This window comes from Camelina sativa, chromosome 6, assembly GCF_030686135.1.
Source record: "Camelina sativa cultivar CO46 ecotype springtype chromosome 6, ASM3068613v1".
Lineage (NCBI taxonomy): Eukaryota > Viridiplantae > Streptophyta > Magnoliopsida > Brassicales > Brassicaceae > Camelina > Camelina sativa.
Window position 1 is genome coordinate 25,812,087 of NC_141885.1, and position 27,731 is coordinate 25,839,817.

A 27,731-nucleotide genomic window follows, 5' to 3' on the forward strand; every position below is an offset into this window, starting at 1 on the left:
TACTGAAATTATTTTAAATTTCCTCTGGAGATGCTTTATGTTTTTATTTTAAAAAGCAAATTATTGAAAGTATGTAAATTTTCATCTCTTTAAGTTATTATATGACTATTCTATAATTTGCAACAACCATAATTATATACAATGATGACAAATCTGTGTTAATTTTTTTTCTCCCTAATAATGTTGATGCAATGTTTTAACCATCATTTGGAAATGGGGGATATGTTCTCTGCCGAACCAGAGTGAACCCTTTTAACAGAAACAATAATCAAATTTCAATATTAAATAAGTTTTAAGAAAAACTAAAGTTTAAGCAATCTTCAAAATAAGCTCTTCAATCAAGGCTAAAGATATTAACATCTCAACTTCGTTCAAATGGTTTTGAATTTATAAGTCTAAATAATAACAACAAAATTCAGTAAAAACAAATGATCTGGTAATAGTGACAAAAAAAAGCCAATGATGGTGCTTTTCTTACAAAATCTGGAATAACTCTATAGTGTAATGGGTTAAACAAAATTGGAAGAAATAGCTGAAAATATTATTTGAATATTAAGACTTTAAGAGCAACCAGTGCATCTGCCATTCACTAATTGAAAGAAAAATAAAAAATTGTCAGGTAATAAATGAAATTCAAAAGAATTCATTTGATTTATTTGTTAAAAAAAAAAAATCCAAGAAGATTTCATCAGATAAGTTGGTAAATTTTCTTTACTCGGATAGTAACTCCAAAATTGATTCTCAAGAATGGTGACATTAAAAAGCGGAATTCGAAAGACAAAAACATTAAATACGCATTTTGTTACCAATCAACAAAAAATGAAATAATTTATGGGTTTAGAAAAAAAAAAAAAAGTGAGATTAGCGGATATTGATGCTGTATTAATTCTTGGACCGCAGTTTCAGATTGGCGGATATTGATGCTGTATTAGTCCAGCGTATTTGCACAAAAACGCCTATGTCCCACTGTATAATTTTTTTTTACTTTTTTGAAATTTTTAGTTTTTGTTTAAATTACCATCATTTACTATATAGAAATTAAACATATAACATCTAAGTATATATTTGTTTTACAATGGAACTTTTTCAACAACTTAACAATAGGTTACACCATATATTTTGATTATTTTATTGTGTTTTTTTATTTTTTTTATTTTTTATGATTGAATATTTGAATTCAAATAGCAATATGTATTTTTGAACTCAATTAGCAATATGTAATTTTCATAATAATTTAGGTGTATAAGCTTCATAATTGCATGAAAAAATTCTTCATTAAAACAAAACAAAAATGATACAACTATAATAATTATAAATATATTTTAAAAAAATTTATCAATGGTAATTTACATCAGTTTTTGCTTTTTACCATTTAATATTATATTGTGAACCGCAAATATTTTTTTTTACCAATCAAAATTTAATTTTAAATAAGTTTTATTATTTAAAATTCAGAAATAAAAATATCTATTTATTAATACAAAATAAATGAATATATGTATAATTATACAAATGAAAATTTTAAAATATCAGTTATTAATAAAATAATATGAAATCCACACCGCAAATTTTTGTCACCAATCAAACATTGTTTTGTACCACTGATTTTACAGTAACCGCACTTGTCCCGCAAAAAAAATTGTCCCGCATATACCACAGTTAAACTGTACCGCACTATCAAATCGTTTGTCTCGCACCACTAAATCCGCAGTTACCATTTGGACCAGCCAGCATCCATTGATATTTTTTTTTCTTTTTACTTTTTTTTTTCCGCAAACACTACTCCATTTTAATTTCAATTTATTGAGGATTCTTTTATTTTTTTTAACTCTATCCTTTTGTTTAAATTTTGGGTACTAAGTTTTTAATAAAACCAATGCTGGCAAAAAAAGCTACTGTATAATGGGAAATATAACCATATTTTAATTCTCTCTTTAACTTTTTTAAGTGTTTTGGAAATTTTATTATATATGGTGCAGTATATAATTGCTTTTCAATTTTTTTAATTAATATAAAAATATCTATTTTACAACATAAGGCGGCCCACTTCTTATTTTCTTCTCCTCATGGTTTATGATTGACTCTCTCCACAATTAAACTGGAATTAAATAAAATATGTCACGTCCGTTCCCTCCCCCGTACGCTTGGCGGACGCCAGTTACCTCTTTCTTAAATATCGTTTAATAATCCCTCTCAATTACGCCCCCCCCCCTTCACACTGGCTACCGGTTGTTCCCGTTCACTTTCTCTTCACTTTACACCCCATCCGTACCACGGGTCCACCGGTAACACCGGTCTCATCCCATTGAAAAACCCCGTGTCGTATTGTGCTCATCGCTCAATGTTTTTGCTCCACGTGTCACAAAGGTAAAAAAGGGAGTAAATACAGTTTCTTTGTAAGGGTAAATTGGGAAATATCTTTAAAAAACCTAACGAAGAAAGGAGAGCGTCTCCGGAATAAGTGAGTTTGCCAATAAGTTATCGCCACGTGAGCAGACAGAATAGGCTATTTTTTTTTAATTACGATGTAACTTGACTCACTGGATTGCTAACCCCTTTATTTTAGGAAGCCTGTATTAACTATTAAGTAAGGGGAAATTACTTACTGGGAGAATTTTATTGAAACCAAAGGGGAGGGGGGACAAAACAACAAAAAAGAGATACATACATGCGTGTCCACTTCCTATGTCAGCCAATCATAATCTGCCATATCAGACGATGGAAGTCAGAATGACGATTTTAACCTTGTGTTTTTCTTGTTTTAGTTATGACGTGGAAGTTCCTTATTGGTTGAGGTGATTTTAAAGGGGTTTAGAATTAGAAGATCTCATATTGTTATTTGTACTTTGTAGTAGTAAGCGCTATGTCTTTTTTTTCTTTTTTTCTCTTTGTTTATTTAGGAAAATAATAATAATGTTATTTTTTTTTAAATTAGCTTTTCACTATTGGATAGCGAAATTTATTAAATATTTTCATTGAACGAAAACGAAGTGTCGAAAATTTATTTTCTCTATAAAAAATAAAAATAATAAATATTTTTATTTTATTTTTGGGTGTGAAATTAAATACTTTTCTAGTGAGATCTGAGCTTGGGAAATGGAGATTGTAGAAGAACAAGCTCTCACCATTTCTTCTTCTTTTCTTCTTCTTCTCTCTAAATATAAAGACTTCACCCGATTGATTCTTTTATATTCTCTTTCCCAGATTTTTCTCGGGGAAAATTCTTTCTTTTCCTCTCCTCTTTCTTCTCTCACTCTTGTGTTCGTTCGTTAGCACTCCCCTTCTTCTCTCTTTTTTAATATTCCTAGATCTATTAGAAACTGATTTCGTTTCACGATTAAACCCATCGAAGTCTCCGTGCAAGATTTGGATTTGCTTTTGTTTTAATCGAGGATAATTAAAAAAAAGAAGGTGAGAGATTGTTTGATCATCTGAAGCCTCTAGCTGCTCGATGTGGCTTATTGAATAATCATTTTTTTTTTTTCTGTTTCTGATGATATCAATATTTCTATGTGACTATGTCGTTTGTTATCTCTGTGGATATAAAAGAAAAAAACGAGTAAATAACATGCACCAAAGATTTATTTGTGTTTTTTTGCCTATTTGACTTCAGTTTTTCTGTAAAAAAAAAAAAAAAAGATCGGATAAAATATTTTGTTTGCGCTAATCGGTTTTTTTTTTGTGCTCTCTCTGTTCTATTTTTAGAACTTCATCTTTGCTTGATTCTTCTTTGATATCTGTTTGACCTTGCCTGGTTTAAGAGAAATGATTCGTTAAAGACATAGTCTTGTTTTCAGACAAAACCTTCTTCTTGTCTGAAAATGACTTTACCTGTAACTTGAGTATTTCCGATCTAGTTTCTCCAAATCAATGGATAAGAAGAGAATCAGAAAATTATTCTCTTTTTGGTTTTTCATTATATATCTTATGAATTAATTTTTATATCTGTGAGTGGTCTTTTTTTGATTGAGTTTGTGATTCTTTTTGTTGATGTTTTACAGATTCCACAGATGGAAGTATGTGCTGTGGATCAGACCGATTAAATCAGATCGTGTCATCAAGATCTTCGTCGCCAGTTTCATTAGAGGATAACAACCTTGTTACAAACTTAGTCATGAATCACTTGAGAGTTGAAACAGAGGATACCTTCGCGAGCTTGCTTGAGCTTGCCGCTAACAACGACGTGGAAGGTGTAAGGCTGTCTATTGAGAGAGACCCTTCTTGTGTAGATGAAGCTGGTCTCTGGTACGGTCGTCAAAAAGGTTCTAAAGCTATGGTCAACGATCAGAGGACTCCGTTGATGGTTGCTGCTACTTATGGAAGCTTAGATGTGATCAAGCTTATTGTTTCTTTGACTGATGCTAACGTGAACCGCGCTTGTGGCAATGATCAGACCACCGCGCTACACTGTGCTGCTTCTGGTGGAGCTGTGAATGCTATCCAAGTTGTTAAGCTGCTTCTTGCTGCTGGAGCTGATTTGAATCTTTTGGATGCTGAAGGTCAACGAGCTGGTGATGTTATTGTTGTTCCTCCTAAGCTTGAAGGTGTTAAGCTTATGCTTCAGGAGCTTCTCTCTGCTGATGGATCATCGACCGCTGAGCGTAATTTACGGGTTGTGACAAATGTTCCGAACAGAAGTTCTTCTCCGTCACATTCTCCTACTGGAGAGAATGGTGGATCGGGGTCTGTCTCTCCCCTTGGTTCTCCGTTTAAGCTGAAATCGACTGAGTTCAAGAAAGAGTATCCCGTTGATCCGTCTTTACCTGACATCAAGAACAGTATCTACGCGACTGATGAGTTCAGAATGTATTCCTTCAAGGTTAGGCCTTGCTCGCGTGCTTATTCTCATGATTGGACTGAGTGTCCTTTTGTTCACCCGGGTGAAAACGCGAGGAGAAGAGACCCGAGGAAGTTCCATTACAGCTGTGTTCCGTGCCCGGATTTTAGGAAAGGAGCTTGTAGACGAGGAGATATGTGTGAGTATGCACACGGTGTGTTTGAATGCTGGCTACATCCTGCTCAGTACAGGACACGACTTTGCAAAGATGGAACAGGCTGTGGTCGGCGTGTTTGTTTCTTTGCGCATACACCTGAGGAGCTTCGACCTTTGTACGCATCCACTGGTTCAGCAGTTCCTTCGCCTAGATCGAATGCTGATTATGCAGCAGCTTTGAGTCTACTTCCTGGTTCTCCATCAGGAGTCTCTGTCATGTCCCCTCTTTCCCCATCATCAGCCGGGAATGGGATGTCTCATTCGAACATGGCTTGGCCACAGCCGAATGTCCCGGCTCTGCACTTACCTGGAAGCAATCTACAGTCAAGCAGGCTAAGGTCTTCTCTCAATGCAAGAGATATTCCGACAGACGAGTACAATATGTTAGCGGACTACGAACAGCAGCAGCTCCTCAACGAGTATTCCAATTCATTGAGCCGTTCTGGTCGGATGAAATCAATGCCTCCTTCGAATTTTGAAGATCTTTTCTCAGCAGAAGGCTCTTCGTCTCCTCGGTTTACTGATTCCGCTTTAGCTTCCGCGGTGTTCTCGCCCACTCACAAATCCGCTGTGTTCAACCAGTTCCAGCAACAACAGCAGCAGCAGAGCATGTTGTCTCCAATCAACACAAGCTTCTCTTCACCAAAGAGCGTCGATCACTCATTGTTTTCAGGTGGAGGAAGAATGTCTCCTCGGAACGTGGTTGAGCCGATTTCACCAATGAGTTCTCGTGTTTCCATGTTGGCTCAGTGCGTGAAGCAGCAGCAGCAACAGCAACAACAGCAACAGCAACAGCAACAGCAACAGCAGCAGCAACAACAGCAACAGCAACAGCAGCAGCAGCAGCAGCAACAACAACAACAGTACCGTAGCCTTAGCTCGAGAGAGCTCAGAGCAAACTCAAGCCCAATCGTTGGTTCACCGGTAAACAACAACAACAACACATGGTCATCATCCAAATGGGGTTCCTCAAATGGTCAACCGGATTGGGGAATGAGCTCAGAGGCGCTTGGTAAGTTGAGATCATCATCATCGTTTGATGGTGATGAGCCTGATGTGTCATGGGTTCAGTCATTGGTGAAGGAGTCTCCAACAGATGCCAAAGAGAAAACAGCAACATCATCTTCCTCAGGGGAAAACGTGAAGCAGCCAAATCAGATGGAACCGGTAATGGATCATGCTGGGCTAGAAGCTTGGATTGAGCAAATGCAGCTCGATCAGCTTGTTGCTCAGCAGAATTGAGAAGACCAAAACCAAAAGTCTCTCTCTTTCTATATGTGGTAGATAAAAACCTCTTTTTTACAGGTGGTGGTGGTAGAAGGGTAACAACAAGATTAACAAAGAAGAGAGAAGAAAGAAGTTTTCTTTGTTTTGGGTCAATTAATTTTCACAACAAGAAAAAACAGTTTTTTATTTTATTTAGAGAAGAGAAGAAGAGGAACAAAACAAGAAAAAAAGCTTATGGGAAGAGAGGAGAAGAGGGAAAAAAAACCTTCTTGGTTTTTCTTTCTCCCATTTTCAATTTTTTTTTTAGGATTTCTTTCTCCCATTATCATTATTATTATTATTGTTATTAATATTATTATTTTTTATAATTATTATTGTTATGACTATTTGTTATCATTTTGTTATAATGAGTATCCTGGAATTAAATTCTATAATCTCTAGTCTTTGTTAGTTTCTCAGTGTTATGTGCTTTGTGGGAGAGAACAAGAAAAGCAAATTCTTGTGAGACATGTGTCTAGTACTAGTTGTTAAAAAAGACTCGCTATCTAATTTGCTTATGTGAGCATTAGTGCTATAAATAAATATTTTTGTTTTCGGGTAGACCTGAGTGGGGGCTAATCTAATAAAGGATTTATTTTAGATATCTTGGGGGATGTGGATGTGGGTTTATGGGGCAGGTGACAGTGATATATATATATATATATATATATATCTTTAAATGTAATATAATAAAGATTCTTAAGTAAGTTCTTTACTTTTTTGTCAATTCTTGATAACACACACTGATCAACCACAATTTTTCACCTTTTTAAATGCTTTGGAATATGCAAATTTAGCTTTGTGTTGAGGTGGTGGCCTGGTGGGTTGATTTTAATATTCGGCTAATTCTTATTACTAATACTATTACAACTATACATTATCTAAATCCGATTAAAATTTCTCTCCTTGGTGCAAACAAATTAAATCCTCGAGCTCACGTCACTGTTCTCTCCTTGGACTCTTTCTTATCATTATTCTTTTTGATCAGGAAAAGATAAGAAAAAAAAACACAACCAAGATTAGTGCGAACATGTTTATTCATTCTCTGTTCATATATTTTGTCTTCTTTTGTTAGAGTGCAATTGTTTGATGTTTAAGTTGGTCTTTTATCGGGTAATACTTTTCTAAAAAGACTTTGAAAAAAACAGATCAAATGAATTTGGGAAAAAAAAAAAAAAATAGGTGATCGTCACCTTTCAAGTGATTAACTTTCGGTGGTGCATATGTTTGTTCTTAAGTGATTTTCTTTATCACCTTTTTTTTATATATTTCCAATTAATATTTTAATTTACCAAAAGCTTTGCGGTGATGTGATCATACACATAAAAAATCACAAGACTTATATGCGGAGTATCTTATTCAAGATAACACCAAAACCTATTGAGAATATATTATACTCACGAAATATATTTTCTTACGTTTTTAATAGAATTTATTCCTTATAAAAAAAAATTGGATTTACTTTTTAAAGAAGAGAGAAAAGCTGATTGCGACGCAACTTTAATCAAAACCAAACAGAAAGAAAAAAGAAGCATAAACAGAAGGAAAAAAGTAGGGTGAAGAAAAAAGCATAGCAGAAGCTAATTCATTCCTTCTTCCCCCTTCTAATTATTCTCTTTGGTATTCCCAAAAGTCTTCAAATTTCACTTTGTTGTTATTCATTCATTCGAAATGTTAATACCAAAATATCTACCAGCAAAATCTACTTTATTAAAAAAGATTAAGGTTTTTGATATAGTAGTCCTTTTAGGTTAGGATTAGTTAGAGGAACAAGCAGCTACTAAGTACGATATATCTCATAACAGAGATCACCCACCTCTCTAACCCAATTTAACCATTTAAACAAAACCATGTCTGTCTAGTGTGGGTTTAGTCATTAATGGGCTTTAAGCTCTATTAAAAATCCATGTATACGAAAACGTATCCATTAATCAAAACATTAAAAACAATTTAAAGAATAACAAAGCCATTCAAGCATCCCATCTAAAAATATGAGCAGTTTATCAAATCTCATTTTGAGATACAATTTATGGATTAAGTGAAGTTTTTTTGATCAAACATCACTACTACTGTACGTTGAAGATTACGTGCTATGCGAAGCCATGATGATAAGTTCGACTAACCGAGAAAGATGACGAAAGAACTACTACTAATGAATGTTGAGCCTACTCTAGAAGAGCTGATGAATTCATTAATTATGGAGTGTTACATCTTTTTAAACGTTCCATTATTTCTAGCCATTAAGCATTTAGCAAATAAAATCCATCACTCATCTCGACCGACTATATATAATGTTCAACTATCCAAATAATTCTTTTTCAGCCAAAGAACAATCGAGTTATTAAAACATAAAAATTAATATATGGTAGATACACGTAAATGGTGATTTTGACCAGGTAAAAATATGGATGGAAACGCGTAAATGACTCCAAGCCACACAATGGAATACTTAAGAATTTCAAATGTGAGGTTCCTACATTAGTGATGTAATTTCTTAAATTTTGGTAAGATACTAGTTTCTAAATATAAACTATTCTACAAATAACATAACTACCTCCCGTATAAATCCCCTTTAACCTCGGCCAATTATACTCAGACCTGCGAGAAACAAAAATAAAACAAAACTACCAAAAAAAAAAAAAAAACTACCAAAAAAAAAAAACAACCCTTTCAGGTCTCAACTAGCAATGGAGATGAAGAAGATTGCCTGTGGAGTCGTTTTCGCTGCTGCTTCCATGACCGCCGTCATGGCTGCAGAGGTCGGAGCTCCAGCACCAGGACCCGCCACAAACGGAGCCTCCGTAGCCGTACCGGCTCTTGGCTCTTTGGTTGGAGCTTCCCTTGTGTCTCTCTTCGCCTACTACTTGAACTAAGCTCTTATTTTTTAAAGGAAAACGAAGAAATATTGATGTCTCTTTGTCAATTTCTACTATGTGATCCAATTTTGTGTGTGTTGTTGTTTAGACAGGCATATTGAATAAAACAAAAGAGGAAATAATTTGATTATGGTCAGTCATGTTTTTATGTAATGCTGATTAATAAAAATATATATGTGTTTTTCTCTTTTCATTTATTTTCCTTATATTACCACCATATTTTGTTTACTATCCACTATATTTAGTTATATGATCTTTTACAAAGTTAGATATTTTTTGTTAGGTATATGGTCTTGACGAGTCTATAATAGAATCATATAAGAAAGTGGAATTAGGAGAGAGTAGAAGTCTAGAAGATTACCTGGAACCATATGGTTTGTCCCATTTGTTTATCGGAGTATGATAGTAAAGAGACCGTGCGTTGCATACCGGAATGTGATCATTGCTTCCACATTGAATTGAATGTATAGATGCGTGGCTTAAGATTCATGGTTCGTGTCCTCTTTGTCGCAATTAGTATTCTCCCGCGCGTGAAGCTCTCTGAATTGTTATGATTTATATAAGCAATATTTACAATTTGTAGAAGAAAATTCTTTTTTACGTTTGAGGTTGTAATGGATGTAATAAGCTTATAGCGACTGATTTATACGCTTTTTTTTTTGTTAAGTGAGTGTTGGGGTGTGGCTCTAGAGCATCTCGATCTGTTGGTTTATAACCTTTTATGGTATCTCAACACAAAGACGTTAGTAATTTTTATTGTGGTTTAGTTATATAAATTAAATTATGGTAAACAAAAAACAAGTGTCAAATGAGATTCTTAATTACTCAGAAATCCTTAAAAATTTATAATGTACTTTTATGTGTCCGACTTGATTTATGTTTCGTCATAAGTCATAACAGCCTTTGTAATTCTCTCAATTAGCGATAATTAGTGTTGCAATTTGCAACGATGCCTTTATAATTCCTTCTCAAAGTTCGCACGTGTTTTACAGGAAAAAGGAAATTGTTAATTATCTTTCGTAAATTAATCATGAAAAGGAGATAAAAGGGAAATTGAGATTATCAATGTCTAATGTGATTTTGAGTCTTACAGAACAAGGGAAACTGAGGTTGCTTATCCCTCACGGAACAGGAGGAAGTTTTCTCTATATATATGATTCGTAGAGGGTTGCTCCAGGGTATCTGATATCTCGTCTTCACCAAATTGTTTCGATTAATTCTCGAATTTTCACGTACGTGACCTAGAGTTTTTTATTCTTGGAGCCGAAGAAATCAGAGAATTAATTATATTCAATGGCAATGGTGACACCAGAGTTAGAATTCAGTAAGTATCTCGGAAAGGGTTCGTACGGTTCCGTGAGCCTCTTCAAGTATACAAAACCACACTCGACGCTCTACACTCGGCGTTTTTCCAGTGCTATGAGGACAGATTGATAGAGAATCTGGACGTTGAGGGTAACATAGAGTATATGATGCTAATGGAGTACGCTGCTGGAGGAAGCTTGAGGACTTTCATGAAGCGATCCAAAGACAAGAAATTGCCTGATCCTTTGATCAGAGAGTTTACTCGTATGATTCTTGAAGGCTTAGCCACCATTCACGAACACGGCTATGTTCGCTGCGATCTCAAACCCGGAAACATACTCGTTTTTCCCAAGTGCGTCTACAAGAAGGGCGCCTGGAGATCGTCTTACGAAACTGAAGATTTCTGATTTAGGGTTGTCGAAAAAAGCTGGAGACATGAAGTGGTGGCATCCTTCTCGTCCGTTTGCGGGAACGGCCATCTATATGTCGCCAGAATCGATTGCTCGCGGAGAGACAGGAACAGGACTTGATTTCTGGTCGTTGGGATGTGTGGTGTTGGAGATGTACACTGGAAAGAAACCATGGTGGCATAAAAACTTTGAGTTGGAGGATCTCAAGAAGTGGTACGCGCCACTGATCCCGAGTGATCTTCCTTGCGATGCAAAAGACTTTATTATGTCTTGCTTCACGTCAAATACTGAAGAGAGAAGAGATGCGTTGACGTTGTTGGAACATAGCTTCTTTCGTGGGGAGGTTAATAAGGGCACAAAGCCTCATGATGATAAGAATGAGAATCCGAGGGACATTGCACTGACATTGAGGAAAGTTGTGAAGAGGCCATCGAAAGTTACTTCAATTTTCAAAAGAGCCGGAGAATTGATGAAGATCATCAAGAAGCAGCCAAGACAACCGAGACACAATTTGCTTCCTGTTCACCAGCTTTGTCCCTTAGCAGTACCATCTCAAAATACTTGGTTTTCCATTTATTGTTCTCTTTGTGTTGTGTTTATCTTGTTAATGTTAGTTTGTTTCTTTGGTTGATTGTTAAAGAAATAATGGCATTAGTTGCTCTGTTTTTTTTTTGTCAATCAATTTGCTCTGTTTCATCAATGTGAAGTTTCGATGGTTGGCTGTTTCATTATTAGTGTAAATATGGCATGTGTTGGAAACTGAGAGATGGTGATGGAACCAAAGGTCCAAGAAATGAGGCTTAGTAAGAAATCAAGAGGCAACGCCAACGCCCAATACTCCTCCTAGCTTAGTTTACACAACTAGTATGTAATAAGTTGTTAAGTATTAATAAGCTAATTGAAAATTGGATTTTAGAGCTAAACTTTATAATCGAATTGTTTATCAAGTCTTGAAAGGTATAGGGATTTATTAACTATATATATATGTACTATGTGATAATAATAGCAAATTAAGATATTGATTAAGTTTAAATTTTATGAAATTTCATGATATCCGATTCATATCTAAGAGTTATATGAATTTGAATCAATTTTTGACCTACAGAGAGGTTCTATTTGATCGATTTCAAAAGAAAAATCTTGTTAAAGGATATATCAATTTTAATTTATAGTCATTCTTATTTATAGTCAAAGAGAAAGTTATGCAGTTCTTGACTATGTCTAATAAATAATTTTGATAAAATTCTAGATTGAATATTAATTAATATTGTATGTTAATTCAATAAGAGTCCAAAGTGTACATTTTTTTCTTACCTTTTTTTTTTTGTTTGTGTATAGTGATTGTTTCTTTTCCTAATAATATTTCATATTTGTTTTGGTAGATAAAAATAACTTAAAAATCTTTAACAAAATAATAAAAAATGATAAATTTTGTTGAATAGTAGAAAAAACCTTGAATAAAATTTATTCTTATTATATTCTTGTTTGATAAAATTTGATGATTAGTAGAATATATCCTTTATCTGAAGTAAATTAGAAACCTTTAATAAGAAACTATGTGTGATGACTGATGATAAATCTTGTTGCATAGAAAAAAATCACACTTTTGAGCAAATTACTGTAGTTGCATTTCTACTTGGCTCTTTGTTTTCTTTATTTATTCTGATCACTGAAATTGTCCTTTTTTTTTTTCTTTTTTCTTTTTTCTTTTTTTCGAATCCTTTCTCTTCTAATAGAAACTTATTAATGTCGATAGGGTTTTCTTTATTAAAGATGTGGATTGAGGTGTCCCCATCCCATGGATTATGATGACTTGGTTCGGTTCCAAAATCTTACTTGTGGATTAGTAAATTTGGTTCACTATCAAATCTGTGGAAATTCTTCACAAAATTTGACGACCCGTTTAAAATTATCATTGATGAATTTAGACCAAAGAAGTGTAATCATTTTTTTGTGGTTTGCATACCGTATTGAACCGGACGAGCCAAGGAGGAGGGGGTTATTTGCGGTTCTTTTTCCCGGTTAAATCTGTGGGAATCGTAACCGAAACAGCGAAATGATCCGGTTTAATCAAGCACCGTAGAAATACCCGATCCATACCGGAGAAATGATCCGATTAAACCGATTAAATCTTGCGGAGAAAATGATCCGTCTTTGATTAAAAAAAAGTATTTAACGCCGAGACGGTGCGGTGCTCTCCCGATTGAGAGCTACACGACGAATTCATGAAATTGTTGTTTCCAGTTTTACAGTTTTGAGCCGGGAAGAGGTTGCCCCCTTTTTCCTTCCATTTGTGTGATAATCCTTGTTCCACTACATTCATATTATTGTCTATCAAATTTCCTGCTTTGTTACCCTTTTTGGTTCCAATTTTTGTGTCGATTGCGATATCCGTGGTAATGGGGTTTTGTTTCAGAAACAAAATCCTTGATTTCATGTAGGTGCATAGTGTGTTTATCCTTATTAGATCTGTCCTCTCGTAACCATCAATTTGATTATTCCGATTCTCGCTACTTTAGATTTTGTATACTTGGCAATTTATTATTCTCAGGTTCTCTATTCAGTGTTGATCTCATGCATATCTATTTATAATGGAACATGCGGATGGAAGGAAGTACTCTTCTATATTAAGGATAACTCTGATGCATTTTTCATTTCGTTTCAAACCCTGTTGCTTGGTTCTGATATGGGTGCAGCTGTCTTTGTGGTCTTTCATCTTTAGCGGTGCTGTGTTCTGTGTATGAGTAGTTAGCAGTTGTGTGCTCGTTACAGTCACTTGATTACACATTTATGCTGGTGAAATATCTTTGTTTTGAGTCCCCCTTTATGTGCTAAGTGCTAACTGATGATGTTTTTGTTGATGCAGAGCCTTAGCAACATAAAGCAAACACAAAATGGTCCCAACGAGTGCTCAGCGTGTCAAGCGGATGAGATTAGAGAAACAGCCTCTCCAGCTATCTAGAGCAGAGAAAACAGATACATGGAAGATTGTAGATGTAGAGGTTATCTTTATGGAAATCCTATCTCGTGTCTCTGCCAAATCTCTCTCGTCTTTTAAGACACTTAGTAAGCATTGGTATGAATCCAGTGGTACTAAATACTTTTATGAGCTGCAGTTAGAGAAATCAAGGAAGAATTCCTCATTCATTGTTTGTCCTATTATGGAGTCAGCAATGAAGCTGTATTTGAGGGATGCAAAGAGTTTTAAACCTTCCCTCCTCAACACTATTGATCCATCTCAAAGAAGCCAAGAGGACTTCATGTACATGATCTCGTCTTTTAATGGACTCATCTGCTGCGTGAATCTCTTTTGTGACGAAGACGTAGAAAGCAAGTTCTGTGATCTGCAGATATGGATATGCAACCCTTGTACGAGGGAGACTCTCCTTCTTCCCCAAGGGACTCCATCATTTGACTTTGTGCCAAGTGTCGGAGTGGCCTATGACTCCGACATCTGTGATTACAGAATTTTCCGTGTATTCTGCGCTAGAGTGGGATATTATTTCTGTGAGGTGTATTCTTCCAAGAATGGTTCTTGGAAAATCATCGGCTCTGTGCCTCGTCTTCCCATGCGTTCTGGTCTTAGGCCGTTCAGAACTGGGCATATTTTTGTTGGAGGTAAAATATATTGGCTGGTATCTTTAGATGAGCCAGGTGAGATCCTCTCAGTGGATTTGGAAGGAAGATTTGATGTTATGAACTTGCCTAAGTATTCAGATGATCTAAACGATGAAAACAAGATCACAGAGGCGACCCATTTGCTCATTTTTCAAGGATCTCTGGCATTATTTGTACTACATCCAGGCCAGATGGATATTTGGGTTTGGAAAGACAACGGTGAGAAATATAGTTGGGACCTTGTACTGGCGATTGTTACTCCAATCAGAGATGAAGAACTGGTTTTATCTGTAACTTCATTAAAGAACAAGCTCGTATGTGTGACTGAGACACACTGGCGTATATATGATGTGGAGACTAAAATCTGGAGGAAGATAAGGGGCCCTCGTACTGGATTTTGCAATCCTGCTATTTTCCCATTCACCGAAAGCATTCTTCCATGTAAGTTGAGTTTTATATGAATGATACTATGTTTGTTCCTTTGTTTACCTTCTAATCCGCTTTGATCTGTTGTTTGGTGAATCAGGTAATGGTGGTGTAGGACTGTAGAAGGAACATGAAGAGTATTGGTGTAAAATGATGCAGAGATTGTTGAATTGGAAGGCAATGTGTTTCTCTCAGGAGCTGTCATATTGGTTTGCGGTTAAAAACTTTTTGGTTTGTGTCAGTTTGTCTCTCTCTTCTCATTTTCTTTAAACTTGGTTTTGTACAGTTTCTTAAATTAAGCTTCAGTGATACCAATTAGCCGTGGGTGCTTTGTCTCTGAACAAAGTTTTAATGTTATAAAGTCTTTTCATGTTTCCGCTATGGTATGGCTCACCTGTTGTTGTTATTTGATATGTTGGTGTGCTGATTTTGAGTTCTCCTTTCGGCTCAAAACAACCTTAGTGCCATTTTCTAGAGAAACAAAAAGTTTATGAAAAGAAAACAGAGCATAAACACAAGCAAAACCACAAAAAAATCGTATTAATGCTTAAATTTAATATGTAATCATCATTCAATTAAAATCGGATTTTTGATTTGATAAGTCCAAAAGAGTGAAAAGTTTGTTTTCACCGGCATAGTTTGATTTCTACAGTGGGTTAGAATAAGTAATTACTAATTTGTAAAACAAAATCCATTAAATGCGTCATCCAACGGTCAGAATCCACTAGATGGGTTGTGCAACGGCAGATCTTGCTATTTTCCTTTTTGTTTATGAATATTCCCATATTTTAATGACTACATATATATTTCCTTTTCCTTTTCTTATCTCAACGAATTAATTAATGCAATAATATCTATTTACTTCACTAAATCAGAACTTGAAATTTTACTTTTTTTTTTTACCAACAAAAAGCAAAATCCTAAGCAAACTAAGGTCTCTCTATATATTCGTCGTTCTCTCTAGGGTTGTTAATTCCTGCACTAAAGAGTTTAGATAACAAAGTAGCGAGAGATTGATCAGAGGTCAGAGCAAATCAATCTTAGAGAATTTTTCAGATTTTATCTTTCATTCGAGAACAATGCAACGAAAAACTTACAGAAAACGCGAGAAAGTGATCAGAGATAATCAATCGCAAAATAAGTTGCAGGAGATGGAATTGGTGAAGGTTTTGGGAAAAGGTACTTACGGCTCCGTTGAACTCTTCAGCTACAAACGAAACGACGGATCAACGTCCTACACCGCAGTGAAGATCATGGACTCTCAAGACTACGATTCGATCGACCGAGAGTTTCGGATTCTTTCGGAACTCAAAGGCTGTCCTAGTATCGTGCAGTTGTATGGGAAATCTCTGGTTCAAGGAATCGATTGCAATGGAACCAAAGTTTACAAGATGTCTATGGAATACGCATCTGCTGGTACTCTAACTAATTTCATCGAAAGAAACAGAACAAATTTGTCTAATTCGGTTATTAAAGACTTCACTCGCATGATCCTACAAGGGTTGGTCTCCATTCATAGTCACGGTTATGTCCACTGTGATCTTAAACCGGATAATCTCCTTCTTTTCCCGATCTACGATAAAGAAACGTGGAATTGTTCTTACGAACTGAAGATTTCGGATTTTGGATTGACGACAAGGGCCGGAGACGAATCTGATTGCTGGAGAATTGATGAACCGTGGGTGGGCACGGCTATCTACATGTCTCCGGAGTCTGTTCGCGATGGCACCACCGTTGAGAAAACCTTAGATTTGTGGTCACTTGGTTGCGTAGTGTTGGAGATGTTTACCGGTGAGAGGGCATGGTTAGGGTTTGACTTAGAGGGTCTCTTCTCTTGGATGAGATGGCACCAGAGATCCCAGAGACTGTGCCGTGTGACGCAAGGCAGTTCTTGGAGAAGTGTTTCGCAAGAAAACCTGAGGAGAGAGGAACAGCTTCGGAGTTGTTGTTGCATCCGTTTTTGATCGGAGATCATGAGAAGATGGGTTCTTCCGCCGCCGGAGAGAGGACGGGGATGGTGTTGAGGCTCAGAAAGCCTCCGCCGATATCGAAAGATATTCCTACGAAGCCACTGAAGTTGAAGGTTATTTCACAAAAGCCCCAACAATTTAAGAAAGTCTCAAATAAACCCCGAAAGGTGAAGATTCTTCCTCCGAGACGCCCAGTATCAAATTTTGTTCCTGTTCAGTAGTTTGCTAATGTTTAAACACTATTACTCACTCTGTCAAAAATGTAGAATTTGCAATTTTAAAATTATATGTGGTATGAAAATCTATTGATATGTTTTCAATTCAAATGAAATTAGTTGGTTATATATAATTTTACGATTTTTCTCCCTACTTATTGATACCAGGGAATCAACAGCTCTAATTTACACTTACACTCGATTAACCCAATTAATTGTATAGTATTTTGTACAATTTCTTTGAGCTTAATTAATTAACTTTGAGGATAAACAACTAGAGAGGTTCATCAAACACATGGGCTGTCAAAAAGGCCAATTTAAGTTTCGACCCATCACAAAGTCGACTAGTAAAAATGGAAATCCTTCTTATTTTTGTGTTATGCAATCGCCAACATCAAAGCAATCCGTTATTTTATTTTGGGTTTACAAATAAAGAGTTCCGAGTCTTTTAGATCAGAGTTCGAACTGAACATCTGTTCAGGTTCTTGTTCAAGAGCTAGCTAGCTCTCCAAAATTTACTAGTATAGCTACTTTAATTAGCACACAATTATAAAACCGGTTTTAAGTTCCTTGGTAAAATATACTTAAGGCTTAATAGCAATATTAATCAATATATAATTGTTGAGAAAAAATAGTATAAATATATATGTAAAAATTCACTCAGTTCCCATGCACGAGGGTTCTAATATATTTTATGAGGAAAAATAGATATTAAACAGAAAAAAAAAACTGACGAGAGGGCCGGAGACATATCACATAATTTAGAGAAAGTTCCCCACATACATTGTTAACCATCATCTGAAAAGATGCTCTCACAATACACACACACACACACATATATGTATAGGAATATTCATAAATGGTGGTCCATTTAAAAGAAACAAGACCCATATCAGTTTCAGACAATAATGATAATCACAAACCCACCAAAAGCTATAATAATACACATTTCACATTTGTATGTATGTTTATCCTTTTATATAGAGAGAGCCCATTCTCTGCATATGTTGTTGTCACCACTTATAAATAAGTCTTACTCTTTCAATCATGTTTTTCTTTTTCTTTCTTCTTAATGCTTAGTTTCAACTCTCTCATTTTCCTTTTCATGGTAAGATATATTCATATTATCTTTATCCGACTCTATAATATATGAACGTTCTAGAACTGTAAATAATGACGCCTCGAAGTTAAAAACATGAATATATATTCATATTATCATTATCCGACTCTCTTATAAAAGTTGAGTTTGTTGATCATCATATACATGGGTTGCGTTTTTTCTTCGCTAAATCTATTTAGACAGACATTTATTGGTAAAAAGTAAACACAATGAGTCTGTTATACGCAAAGTCGTATATATTCATTTACTAGTAACATTTTCAGTTCTCTTTGTAAATCCATAATGAAGATCGCACCGTGAGATATTAATTGGTCTTATCATCATTGTATAAAAAGTTAATAATGAGTTGTGATGTGTTCGATGAAGTGATGGAGAGTTAAGAGTAGATTGTTTAAAACCGAAAGAGACCGGTGAGCTCTTCATGTTGTTTTTAACTCCACTTGCATTTGTTCTATAGCTTTTAATTTTGGGCTTCCTTCATTCTCAATTTCTGTTTTCTTCTACTTTGAAATAAAAATATCTTTAACCATTTATTTTCTATATTATTACTTTGAAGTTCGGTCCTTATATATAGCTGAACATTGTGAGGTCACATATAACGAAAAGGACAAGATATGCTTGTCCCTCAAAATCTAGACTCTTTACTCATCTTTCATATTTATTATATCTTTATTATTTATTACTGGCCAAACAATTCATTTCATCTAACAAAAATAAATAAGGAGGGAATTTGCATACACATATATAAGAGTTGAATCCAAGGAATGGATGTGAGGGCAAGAAAGTGAGAGATATGGTCCCCTCAACAAAAGCCATTAAATCTCTGAGCATATGACTGTGACTTTAATGGCAAAGCAAAGAGGTTTGCAATTGCATGATTCAATGAAGAGTTGCTGTTAGGGTTTGGGAGATTTGTGGGCTTTTTAGTGCATGTTTTTTGTGGGGTTCAAAATGCCATTCATGGGACCCAATTACATTTTGTGAGATTTGTTTCATTTTTTCTTTGTAACCATTTTTTAGATATACAATTACTATAAGAGTACTTTATCTACTGAATTTATATGTTTGTTTGTTTTTTTTGAAAATTTTCTTTTTCATAAGACTTTAAAAATAGTATATTATGAAAAAAAAATATGGTAGATAGACACTGATTAGGACTCAGGTTTAGACAACATATAGATTTAGATCTAAGAACATATAGATTATGAAAAATATAAATATATGTCTCTAATTGTGTGTCTAACTAAAGAAGACTAGTAAGATCTAAGAGATTTGAAAAAAAATTTGGTTGTAGTAAGTTCAATACTAAACATTCTCAATAATTTTCATTTATATATATAGTTTACTTAAATATCAGAAAATACTCCAAAAAAAAAATTAACATATTATGTATTAAATAAAAGCTTGATTTCATAATTTCCGAACGCTCTGATAATTTTAAATTTAAATCGCATGTTAGGTTTAAACAGGTTTACACTAATGTGATTGTTTGTGGGAAAATAAAAGAGATGTGGACTCGTCATGTGAAGTCCAAAATCTGCAAAATTATGTATGTAAATTAATGTACTTTGGGACCAGCATTCGCGTGGACATTATTACCATAGTTGAATTTATTTCCTTTCTTACAATAAGTTTTGATTATTCATATAAGCAAGGAAAGAAAGTAACTAAAACAATTTAGATCGATCTTTAAGGGAATCCTGCTGAGAAAATTTGGAAAATAATAAAAATCGCTTACAATATTTAATTTATTATTTTCTAGAATGATAAATGACGTTATTCTTTCTATTTTACAAGAGAATAGTTTATCTGTTGACCAACAAAAAAAGGAATAGTTCTATCTATTCACAAATGGATGATCCATATTGGAGTATATAGAACAACAATTGAGAGACGATTCGATGATAAGTATTATATGAAAACATTGAATACTACGTACAGTATAGTCAGCAATCAGCATTGATCTATAACAAATATATTAAATCATATATTTTCATAATAGTTGGTTTAAATTCAAATATTTAGTCATTTGGTGAAGAACAAGCCTTTACTAACAACTATTTTAACGTCATGCTTTGGGTTAATGATGATTATTCGTCCAACCATTTATAAATCAAATATACTATTTCATAGCAATTTTCAATAAGTTTATTAGATATTTAAATTGAGCTGCATGGTATAGTGGAGCTGCATGCATGGAATGGGGTTTGGTTAAATTATCATTCTTCTTTGTATGACATACCAAATGTCATATATTTATTTTCTAGAAGCTATCTTTTTTACTTGATTTATTATGTTGCCCGGCCCAGTTAATATTATATTCACTCTATTCAAAACACATTAGCAATTCATATATGCCTTGGGGGCAAAAAAAAAAAAAAATGAGAATCAGGGAAAATCATCAAAAACAATGGGATCTAAAATTGAATTATTCTTGCAAAAGTATAGTGTTGATGGTAAACATAAAGGGAATATATAGTTCATAAATCAGACGTGGATCAAATCTTGCCGGATGATCGAGTTGATAAGTATCAATATATCACATAAGGAGATGATGTGATCTCCACAAAAACAACGGTTCAATCTTTTAATATGTTTGATTATCTGCTGATGACATCAACTAGTTGATTATTAGCAATTTAGCATCATTCAATGATCATGTACATGGACCACCTCTTTCTCCTTTTCTCTCTCTCTCACTCACTCTCTGTAAGATCATCCTTGCATCAGAGAGACAAAACATCCAAGAGACTAAAAATCTGGTCCTTGAGAGAGAAGAGCTCTCTTTTAATATTAGGTCTTTCTCTTTTTCCCTCTATTAGTAGTAAAATTCATGTACTTATACGTAGACATAATAACAAAATAGGTCCATGATGTAAAAGAGTACACACCTAACTTCACCTTGCTAATGATCTCTTACCTACAAACTCTCACTCTTTTTAGTACATCTCATTACTCACCATGACCCCATTTCATCTGCTTACGATCAATTTGGTAACCTTTTTGTCTTAGTTTCAACATTTGCAGGAATCAGTTTTAAGAAACAACTAACAAAAAAGGAGATAACTTTGAAAAGAGGATTGATGTGGTTTGATTTTTGAAGAGATGGAAGCATGTATATACATATATGTATGTGTGTGAAACTTTGGGAGCTTTAGATAGGGGAAGCGGATATAGATTAGAGTTCTCCCTATATATTTATGCATCCGGCCATTTTACTATATTAATTTATCGCACCTACCGTGACACGGTACATATTAACCATCATAGTAACTAGTAAGCTACAACTTAAACACAAGATACATTGTAATCATAGGACTATATATGTCCATTTCCCCGTACCGACGTGCCGTATGCTTCCATAACCTAATTTAGGTTAATTTGTCAACAATAACTTTAGGTTTATTTTAAACATTGTAGTAAACCATTTTAAGGTTTTATTAAGTTTAGTCTAGAAATTGATTAAAAAGAAAATGGCAACTCTATATATTTACATTTATGTTGAGTCTCACTCATAAATTTGCACATGAAAATCTTCATTGATAAAAGTTACTGAAATTTCTTCGAATAACTAAAATGGTTAAGCTTAAGTGTTCTATCTTTTTTTTTTTTTTTTTTAATTGTATGAAGTCCTGAATATGGGATGAAAAGAGAGAGATAAAACATACAATGTGTATGTTTGTTCTTGGAAATAATTTTTTTTTTTAATAACAAATGCTTGATTTTTTTTTTTTTTTGAAATTAGTATGAGATTTGGTTATTGGAGATCACTCGCTTGTATATGACAGTAAAAATATTAAGTTGTATATTTATTCTTTTTGCAAGTGAAATGTGGATCACTCTTAGTCTTACTAAAGGTGTGGATAAACGTAAAAATACTTACATACGCATGCGGCCATATATGCGCTGGTTAAGTAACAATTATTTTACCTTAAAAGAATTTGGGAACCTCTTTAAATTAATGCAAAACCTCATCTCTTTTCTTTCTGTCTCTGAAACTGTCAACCTCATTCGTCTCAAACTCACTCATTCTTCTCTCTCTCTCTCTCTCTCTCTCTCTCTTTTTTCTATCTTCCATGGAAGAAACCAATGGACGAAGAGAAACTCACGATTTCATGAACGTCAACGTTGAATCTTTCTCGCAGCTTCCTTTCATCCGCCGTACTCCGCCCAAAGAAAAAGCAGCCATTATTCGTCTCTTCGGCCAAGAGCTCGTCGGAGATAACTCCAAGAACATATCTGCAGATTCATCTGACCAAACGTCTACCAAGAACGATGAGAGCTCTGAGAATATCAAAGTCAAGGAAAAGGACAAGGACAAGGAGAAAGACAGAGACAAAGACAAGGACAAAGACAACAACAACAACAGGAGATTCGAGTGTCACTACTGCTTCAGAAACTTCCCTACTTCTCAAGCCCTAGGTGGACATCAAAACGCTCACAAACGCGAACGTCAACACGCCAAACGCGGTTCCATGACTTCATACCTTCACCATCATCATCAGCCTGACCCTCACCACGTCTACGGCTTCCTCAACAGCCACCACCACCGTCACTATCCCTCGTGGACGTCGGAGCCTAGATACTACGGTGGAGGAGGACATCAAACATCGTCGTATTATTCAAGGAGTACTATTCCTCCTCCTCCTTATTCTAATATCCCACCGACAATAAACGGAAGTCCACTAGGTTTGTGGCGTGTACCGCCTTCCACGTCAGCAAACACTATTCATGGCGTTTACTCAGCTTCACCAGCTTCGGTGTTTAGGACGCATGAGCAAGAGACGAGTAAGGAGCCTCACTGGCCGTACAGATTGATGAAACCCAATGTACAAGATCATGTGAGTCTCGATCTTCATCTTTGACAAATTTTTCTTCTTCTTTTTTTAACTTATAGCCGTGATGAGACGAGAAAACAAAAAACAAGAACCGGCATGGTGTGTAGATCTTGAACCTTTATGAGGTTTTCACATTCTAATGCGTTTGTATTATTAATAAAGGAATAATATTTTGGTTAATTAGTAAGATATATGTTCATCCATTTTCCTCTCACGTGTGTGTGAATGATACAATTATCACTTTTTGTTTGTTTTCATCTGTTCATTTCTGAGTTCTGTTATGGCTTCAAGATTCTATATCTTTCAGAGAAAGAGGAACATTAATTAAGAGCCATGGAAGTCACACACACGTACTTTCTCTCTGTTGTTGCAGTCGAGAGAAATCTTAAGTCAAATTGTGTATCTTAACCATTAAAAACCCAAGAAGCCTCTTTAGATGCAAATGCTTTAAGGTCTCTGTCTAATTAAACGATCTTTTACCGAATCAAGAGGCAACGAAGAAAGCTCAAGGATGGGTAAATGCAGATGTTGATGATGATTCGGTGACTGTGGGGATCACTGAAGACAATGGACAAGACAAAAGGGGAGAGAGAGAGGGAGAGTTGAGAAGTGAAATTAAAGTGGTCCATGATTACAAATGTAGAGTTAGCCAAAGAGAGCTTTCACATCTTTCTCAACACAGAGAACCTAAAGCTAAAGCTTTTCCTCAAAAGCTTTCTTCTTTAGTTTCTTTTCAAACCTTTTTTTGGGCAATTCAAAGAGAATCATCAACAAACAAGCTGTATACCATATTTATTTGTTCATTTCTCTACCCATATACTCTGATCATCAATACAAAATGGACTTGAAAAAAAAAAGTAGTTAGAATCAGCGGCACATGACCATGTTTCTCTTATTGCCTCCATAGAACAGCCTTTGAATGAAGTCTATATGCCAAGGCCTACAAGAATCAACAAATTATTAATCTTCTATCTGAGAAGAAACAATGATATCAATCCTCGTACCTAGCTGACCTTCAATGGGTTACACTAATCAAACATTAAAGACAACCATATATAGTTCTACGACTTTTGCATAGACAGAGAAATTTCAAAAGCTTGACTTTTCTAGTTTTGGCAAGACTTCAGTCACAAATATATGTGGCATTGCCTCACAGTATTATCACCATAACCACAATACGGATTTTTTGGCAAAAATTCGTGATGGTTACAGATACATAACGCCTATTTACTTTAGAATTACCAGCTGCGGTACATTTCATATCAAAGCTAACCGATACATAAAAGTTAAACGACAGCTAAACTTACTCTATCAAGAGTGATAATTCCAAAAGAACAACTTTGGATACTCTTACAGGTAATGCAGTTTACAAGTACTGAGATTGAACAGCAGAAGAAGTACTTTTGTTCTCAAGTTATTTATGTCGTGAAACATTGTAGTTGTAGCATATTTGCTAATGTGTAACTAACGTAACGCAAGAGCTACGCTCTTATGATACCACCAATTATCCTAAAGCTTTCAAACAAGTCCTAAGCAGATTATTGTGATAACAGGTTGCAGAAAGTGACATTGCAATCTATTTTACGGGGGAAGGACCAAACGGTGCAAACTCAGCCTGTCAATCAAAAGGAGGAGAGATAAGGTTTTTTCTAGACAAGTCTTATGGATGGTTTTGGAACAAGTTTTTGCAATAAGGATGTATATCATCACATGGGAACAAAAACACCAAAGACAGAAGAAAGACATATCTGCCCTCATGGGAACAGTTGTTTGGATGATACAAAACTGCAGAGATTAAACCAGAGAGCACAGTACCTCTGAGAATTACGTGATGCTTTTATCAAATTATGGAAAATTTAAGGATACTCAGTGAATGAATGCTGTCAAAGAGTTAACATCAAGAGCAGCTATAAAAGGACCCCACTAGTTAATGCAATGGAGAAGGAAGCATGTGATGAACAACATGATAAAAGAAGCACATAATAAAGACGTGTGAAGAGCATACACATTATATAAGTTAGGACCACTTTCTCTGCTCTCCTGTTTTTTTTTTCCTTTTATATAAGATATGTAAAAGGACTAGTGGAATTTAAGGAACATCGGCCCACAACCCTAGGAAAGTTGCAACTTGAGGATGATAGTTCGAACAGTACACATCTCAAACCCCTTAACAAATAAAAACTCAAACTCAATCTGTTTTACACAACACTGCAACCTGCCAAAATGGTCTTATTTTGGTGACCAAAAAAATCTACACAAATTCCACCTACCCTATAAAGTATAGACCATGTGGTTAATCCTTGGGACTATGATTTCTTATACCACTAATTTTCAGTAACTACTTGGCCTGCACTGTTGATCACTCGGAATCTCAGATGATCTTATGTCAGGATTCAGGAAAAACAAATCAAAAGTTGTATTCATATGCAAATGTGGCCACTGAGAAGACATGGTTCATGACTGCTTGTAAAATATGACTATGTGATACTGTATAGATGATAAGAGTATCTTTATACAACACCATTAAGAATCAAATACCATGGCATTAGTCGCAATGTACAGGGTATAGAAGCAGTTTTGAAGATGGCAAACAAAACCAAAACGTGAAGATGGAGAGGAACTAAAAGACATTATATTTGGTATAACTATGTTGAAGAATTAACATTATAGATGTGGTTCTCAAGAATGTGAGTTGAAAAGAAAACCAAATAGAAGAAGAGATCCTGAAATAAGCTGCTTTAGCCAGAGGAGTGGAAAAGATTTTCGTTTATATCTGTGCATGACTTCAATTTACCTCTTCTTTTTGAGTTCGAGAGAGATGAGCTTCTTCGATACGGCGGGTGAGCATAGAAATTCCATAATGTGAAGCACTTGAAGATGCATAATACGAGGTGACTGTCAGCTGTGCAAACTTCGGGAGTGCATAACCTACCAGATATTACACAAAAACAAAAGTTCAGGTCCTTTCTTGAAAGAAAACAGACAGGCATATACCTAAAACAAAAGCATACGTGCAAGAAGCTACTAAATACCTACTACCACCTGGCATTTGTGCGTTTTAAACAGATAGAGGAAAATCAATCCTCTTGATGGTTTACATAATTAATGCAAGTAATTCACCTAAGGGTTAAAGTTGCAACTCTACACTGTGCAGCACAACGTGACTCGTATTCTAACCAGACACTAGTGAAAAAATGATCATGGCTCATAAAATTTCTTGCATTAAAAAGCTAAAATACAAAAGTTTCTAAGCGAACAACATACTGTAAGTTCAAAACACAATTTCTGAAGGCCATTTCACAAAAATTCAGGACAACAAAGACATTTGATCACTAATGCAGGATATATAAACAATAAATATTTAGGCACAAGAGAAGCGAGTGAGCCAAAGAAGATTATGCTACCTCCAAACGCAGCTCCAACACCTGAATATACTAGCAGCAATGGAACCTATAAGGAAAAGGAATGAAAATTCATACGAGGTACTGTCAACAGACAAGAAGAAACAGGCAGAATTTCAAAACTAGAAGACAAGGAAAGAGAAAATACATACCCCCACAAGAAAAGAGAGCCGCTTTGACCCTGGAAACCGATTTTGAAGATAGGGAATCCCTGAAAGACCAAAGAGATGAGATCCATTGTAGAAATGATATATATTTGACGACATGAGAATCATGTGATACCTGTATTGAAAGCATGGACGGCACTAAGCAATCCACCAATACCAGACCCAGCCTATAGCACAGGAGATACCTAGTTAGAAACATAGTACAACTACATGCTCAATCATAAAAATCAATTTCCATGCTATCCAAATGGACTCACGGTATTCCAAACCAAACAAATACTAAAAGAAAAGTCAAAACCCAACAATGTGAATGAAAAATATCGGTGAACTGAAAAAAAATTGGAGAATATGATGCTCTGCACCCAACAGCTAAGACAAATAATTTCCAGTGAAAAATCTTAAACACAATACTGATCAGACACTGCAATAGACCAAATTAACACTAACCTAAAAAAAGCCATCTCACAAGTCAATGTGAAAAAAGCTTAAACCTTTACATGGCCAGCAGACGAAATCAATAATCACAACGCAATCGCCTAAGATAGAATTAAAATTCTCATTCTCAACCTAATTGCATCTAAATTCAGCTGATTGTCCACATAAAATCCAATTAAACTAACACCAATCAGCTCATATGCTCAGTTAAAGAAAGAAAGAAGACAATTTTTTCCTAGAAATCAGCTAAAACAACCACTAAAGAGAATTCCAAAAGAGGTAGGGAATGCTAAAACTGACCACTGCAGCAGCATCGTGCAAAACTGGAGTAACCATCCACTCTCCTTTCTCCTGAGAAGTGTTTTTTTCACAAGAAACATATTCTCATACTCTCTTAAACTCAAAAACCACAAAAACACTGGAAAAAGAAAAAGAAAAAAAACTAGGCAACAAACTCACTGAATTAGGGTTTAAGAGAGAAAGGCAACGAGGACATCGAGCTGAACCAAGACCAGGATTCATTGTCGGATCATAATCAAGATTCCCACGACGAAGCTTCTCTTCGTATACTTCTCTCGTTCCCATCCTCTCCCTCTCTTCTCCGATCACCGTCTCTCCGAGAATGTTCTCCACCGCGTTGCTACGCCATAACTGAAGCCTTTACACAACTAACTAATAATGGGCCTAATGG

At 35.2% G+C, this 27,731-nt stretch overlaps 4 protein-coding genes and 3 pseudogenes across 7 annotated transcripts; 6 read left to right on the forward strand and 1 right to left on the reverse strand.

Moving 5' to 3' along the window:
• The first annotated feature begins 2,829 nt into the window (after window positions 1-2,829).
• Window positions 2,830-6,654, forward strand: LOC104793107 (zinc finger CCCH domain-containing protein 30). The gene is made up of 2 exons (XM_087454773.1): window positions 2,830-3,411; window positions 4,002-6,654. The coding sequence occupies exon 2, from the start codon at window positions 4,019-4,021 to the stop codon at window positions 6,233-6,235; it is 2,217 nt and encodes a 738-aa protein (XP_087310899.1). The 5' UTR covers window positions 2,830-3,411; window positions 4,002-4,018; the 3' UTR covers window positions 6,236-6,654.
• A 2,184-nt stretch (window positions 6,655-8,838) lies between these two features.
• On the forward strand, window positions 8,839-9,328 carry LOC147943001 (arabinogalactan protein 23 pseudogene; annotated as a pseudogene). Its single transcript, XR_015559927.1, has one exon. The product of XR_015559927.1 is annotated as an arabinogalactan protein 23 pseudogene (transcript).
• Window positions 9,329-10,434: 1,106 nt separating this feature from the next.
• On the forward strand, window positions 10,435-11,580 carry LOC109133377 (mitogen-activated protein kinase kinase kinase 20-like; annotated as a pseudogene).
• A 1,311-nt stretch (window positions 11,581-12,891) lies between these two features.
• Window positions 12,892-15,275, forward strand: LOC104793108 (F-box protein At5g49610). 2 transcript variants are annotated; one of them, XM_010519387.3, is made up of 3 exons: window positions 12,892-13,119; window positions 13,717-14,909; window positions 14,995-15,275. In XM_010519387.3, exons 2-3 carry the CDS (start codon window positions 13,745-13,747, stop codon window positions 15,015-15,017), a joined length of 1,188 nt encoding a protein of 395 aa, XP_010517689.2. In that variant the 5' UTR covers window positions 12,892-13,119; window positions 13,717-13,744; the 3' UTR covers window positions 15,018-15,275. The 2 variants fall into 2 exon arrangements, with proteins under 2 accessions (XP_010517689.2, XP_010517691.2); XM_010519389.3 differs by having other exon boundaries at window positions 13,112-13,287.
• A 636-nt stretch (window positions 15,276-15,911) lies between these two features.
• Window positions 15,912-17,085, forward strand: LOC104699392 (mitogen-activated protein kinase kinase kinase 20-like; annotated as a pseudogene).
• A 5,073-nt stretch (window positions 17,086-22,158) lies between these two features.
• LOC104793112 (zinc finger protein 8) lies at window positions 22,159-23,193 on the forward strand. The gene is made up of 2 exons (XM_087454775.1): window positions 22,159-22,231; window positions 22,266-23,193. The coding sequence occupies exons 1-2, from the start codon at window positions 22,161-22,163 to the stop codon at window positions 23,062-23,064; spliced, it is 870 nt and encodes a 289-aa protein (XP_087310901.1). The 5' UTR covers window positions 22,159-22,160; the 3' UTR covers window positions 23,065-23,193.
• Window positions 23,194-23,685: 492 nt separating this feature from the next.
• LOC104793111 (uncharacterized) lies at window positions 23,686-27,726 on the reverse strand. 2 transcript variants are annotated; one of them, XM_010519394.3, is made up of 7 exons: window positions 27,500-27,726; window positions 27,341-27,391; window positions 26,721-26,772; window positions 26,591-26,649; window positions 26,442-26,487; window positions 25,832-25,965; window positions 23,686-23,977 (listed from the first exon to the last, which is right to left on the reverse strand). In XM_010519394.3, the coding sequence occupies exons 1-7, from the start codon at window positions 27,623-27,625 to the stop codon at window positions 23,930-23,932; spliced, it is 516 nt and encodes a 171-aa protein (XP_010517696.1). In that variant the 5' UTR covers window positions 27,626-27,726; the 3' UTR covers window positions 23,686-23,929. The 2 variants fall into 2 exon arrangements, with proteins under 2 accessions (XP_010517696.1, XP_010517697.1); XM_010519395.3 differs by lacking the exon at window positions 23,686-23,977 and adding an exon at window positions 24,598-24,652 and having other exon boundaries at window positions 27,500-27,725.
• Window positions 27,727-27,731: the final 5 nt, after the last annotated feature.

What these genes read in the sequence shown, in the direction of transcription:
- LOC104793107 (XM_087454773.1), top strand. Translation starts at nt 4,019, where the DNA reads ATGTGCTGTGGATCAGACCGATTAAATCAGATCGTGTCATCAAGATCT.
- LOC104793108 (XM_010519387.3), top strand. Translation starts at nt 13,745, where the DNA reads ATGGTCCCAACGAGTGCTCAGCGTGTCAAGCGGATGAGATTAGAGAAA. An exon ending in CACCGAAAGCATTCTTCCAT is followed by an intron (nt 14,910 to 14,994) that starts GTAAGTTGAGTT and finishes TTGGTGAATCAG; the next exon opens with GTAATGGTGGTGTAGGACTG.
- LOC104793112 (XM_087454775.1), top strand. Translation starts at nt 22,161, where the DNA reads ATGCAAAACCTCATCTCTTTTCTTTCTGTCTCTGAAACTGTCAACCTC. An exon ending in CGTCTCAAACTCACTCATTC is followed by an intron (nt 22,232 to 22,265) that starts TTCTCTCTCTCT and finishes CTCTCTCTTTTT; the next exon opens with TCTATCTTCCATGGAAGAAA.
- LOC104793111 (XM_010519394.3), bottom strand. Translation starts at nt 27,625, where the DNA reads ATGGGAACGAGAGAAGTATACGAAGAGAAGCTTCGTCGTGGGAATCTT. An exon ending in CTCTCTTAAACCCTAATTCA is followed by an intron (nt 27,392 to 27,499) that starts GTGAGTTTGTTG and finishes AACACTTCTCAG; the next exon opens with GAGAAAGGAGAGTGGATGGT. An exon ending in GGCTCTCTTTTCTTGTGGGG is followed by an intron (nt 26,488 to 26,590) that starts GTATGTATTTTC and finishes TTTTCCTTATAG; the next exon opens with GTTCCATTGCTGCTAGTATA.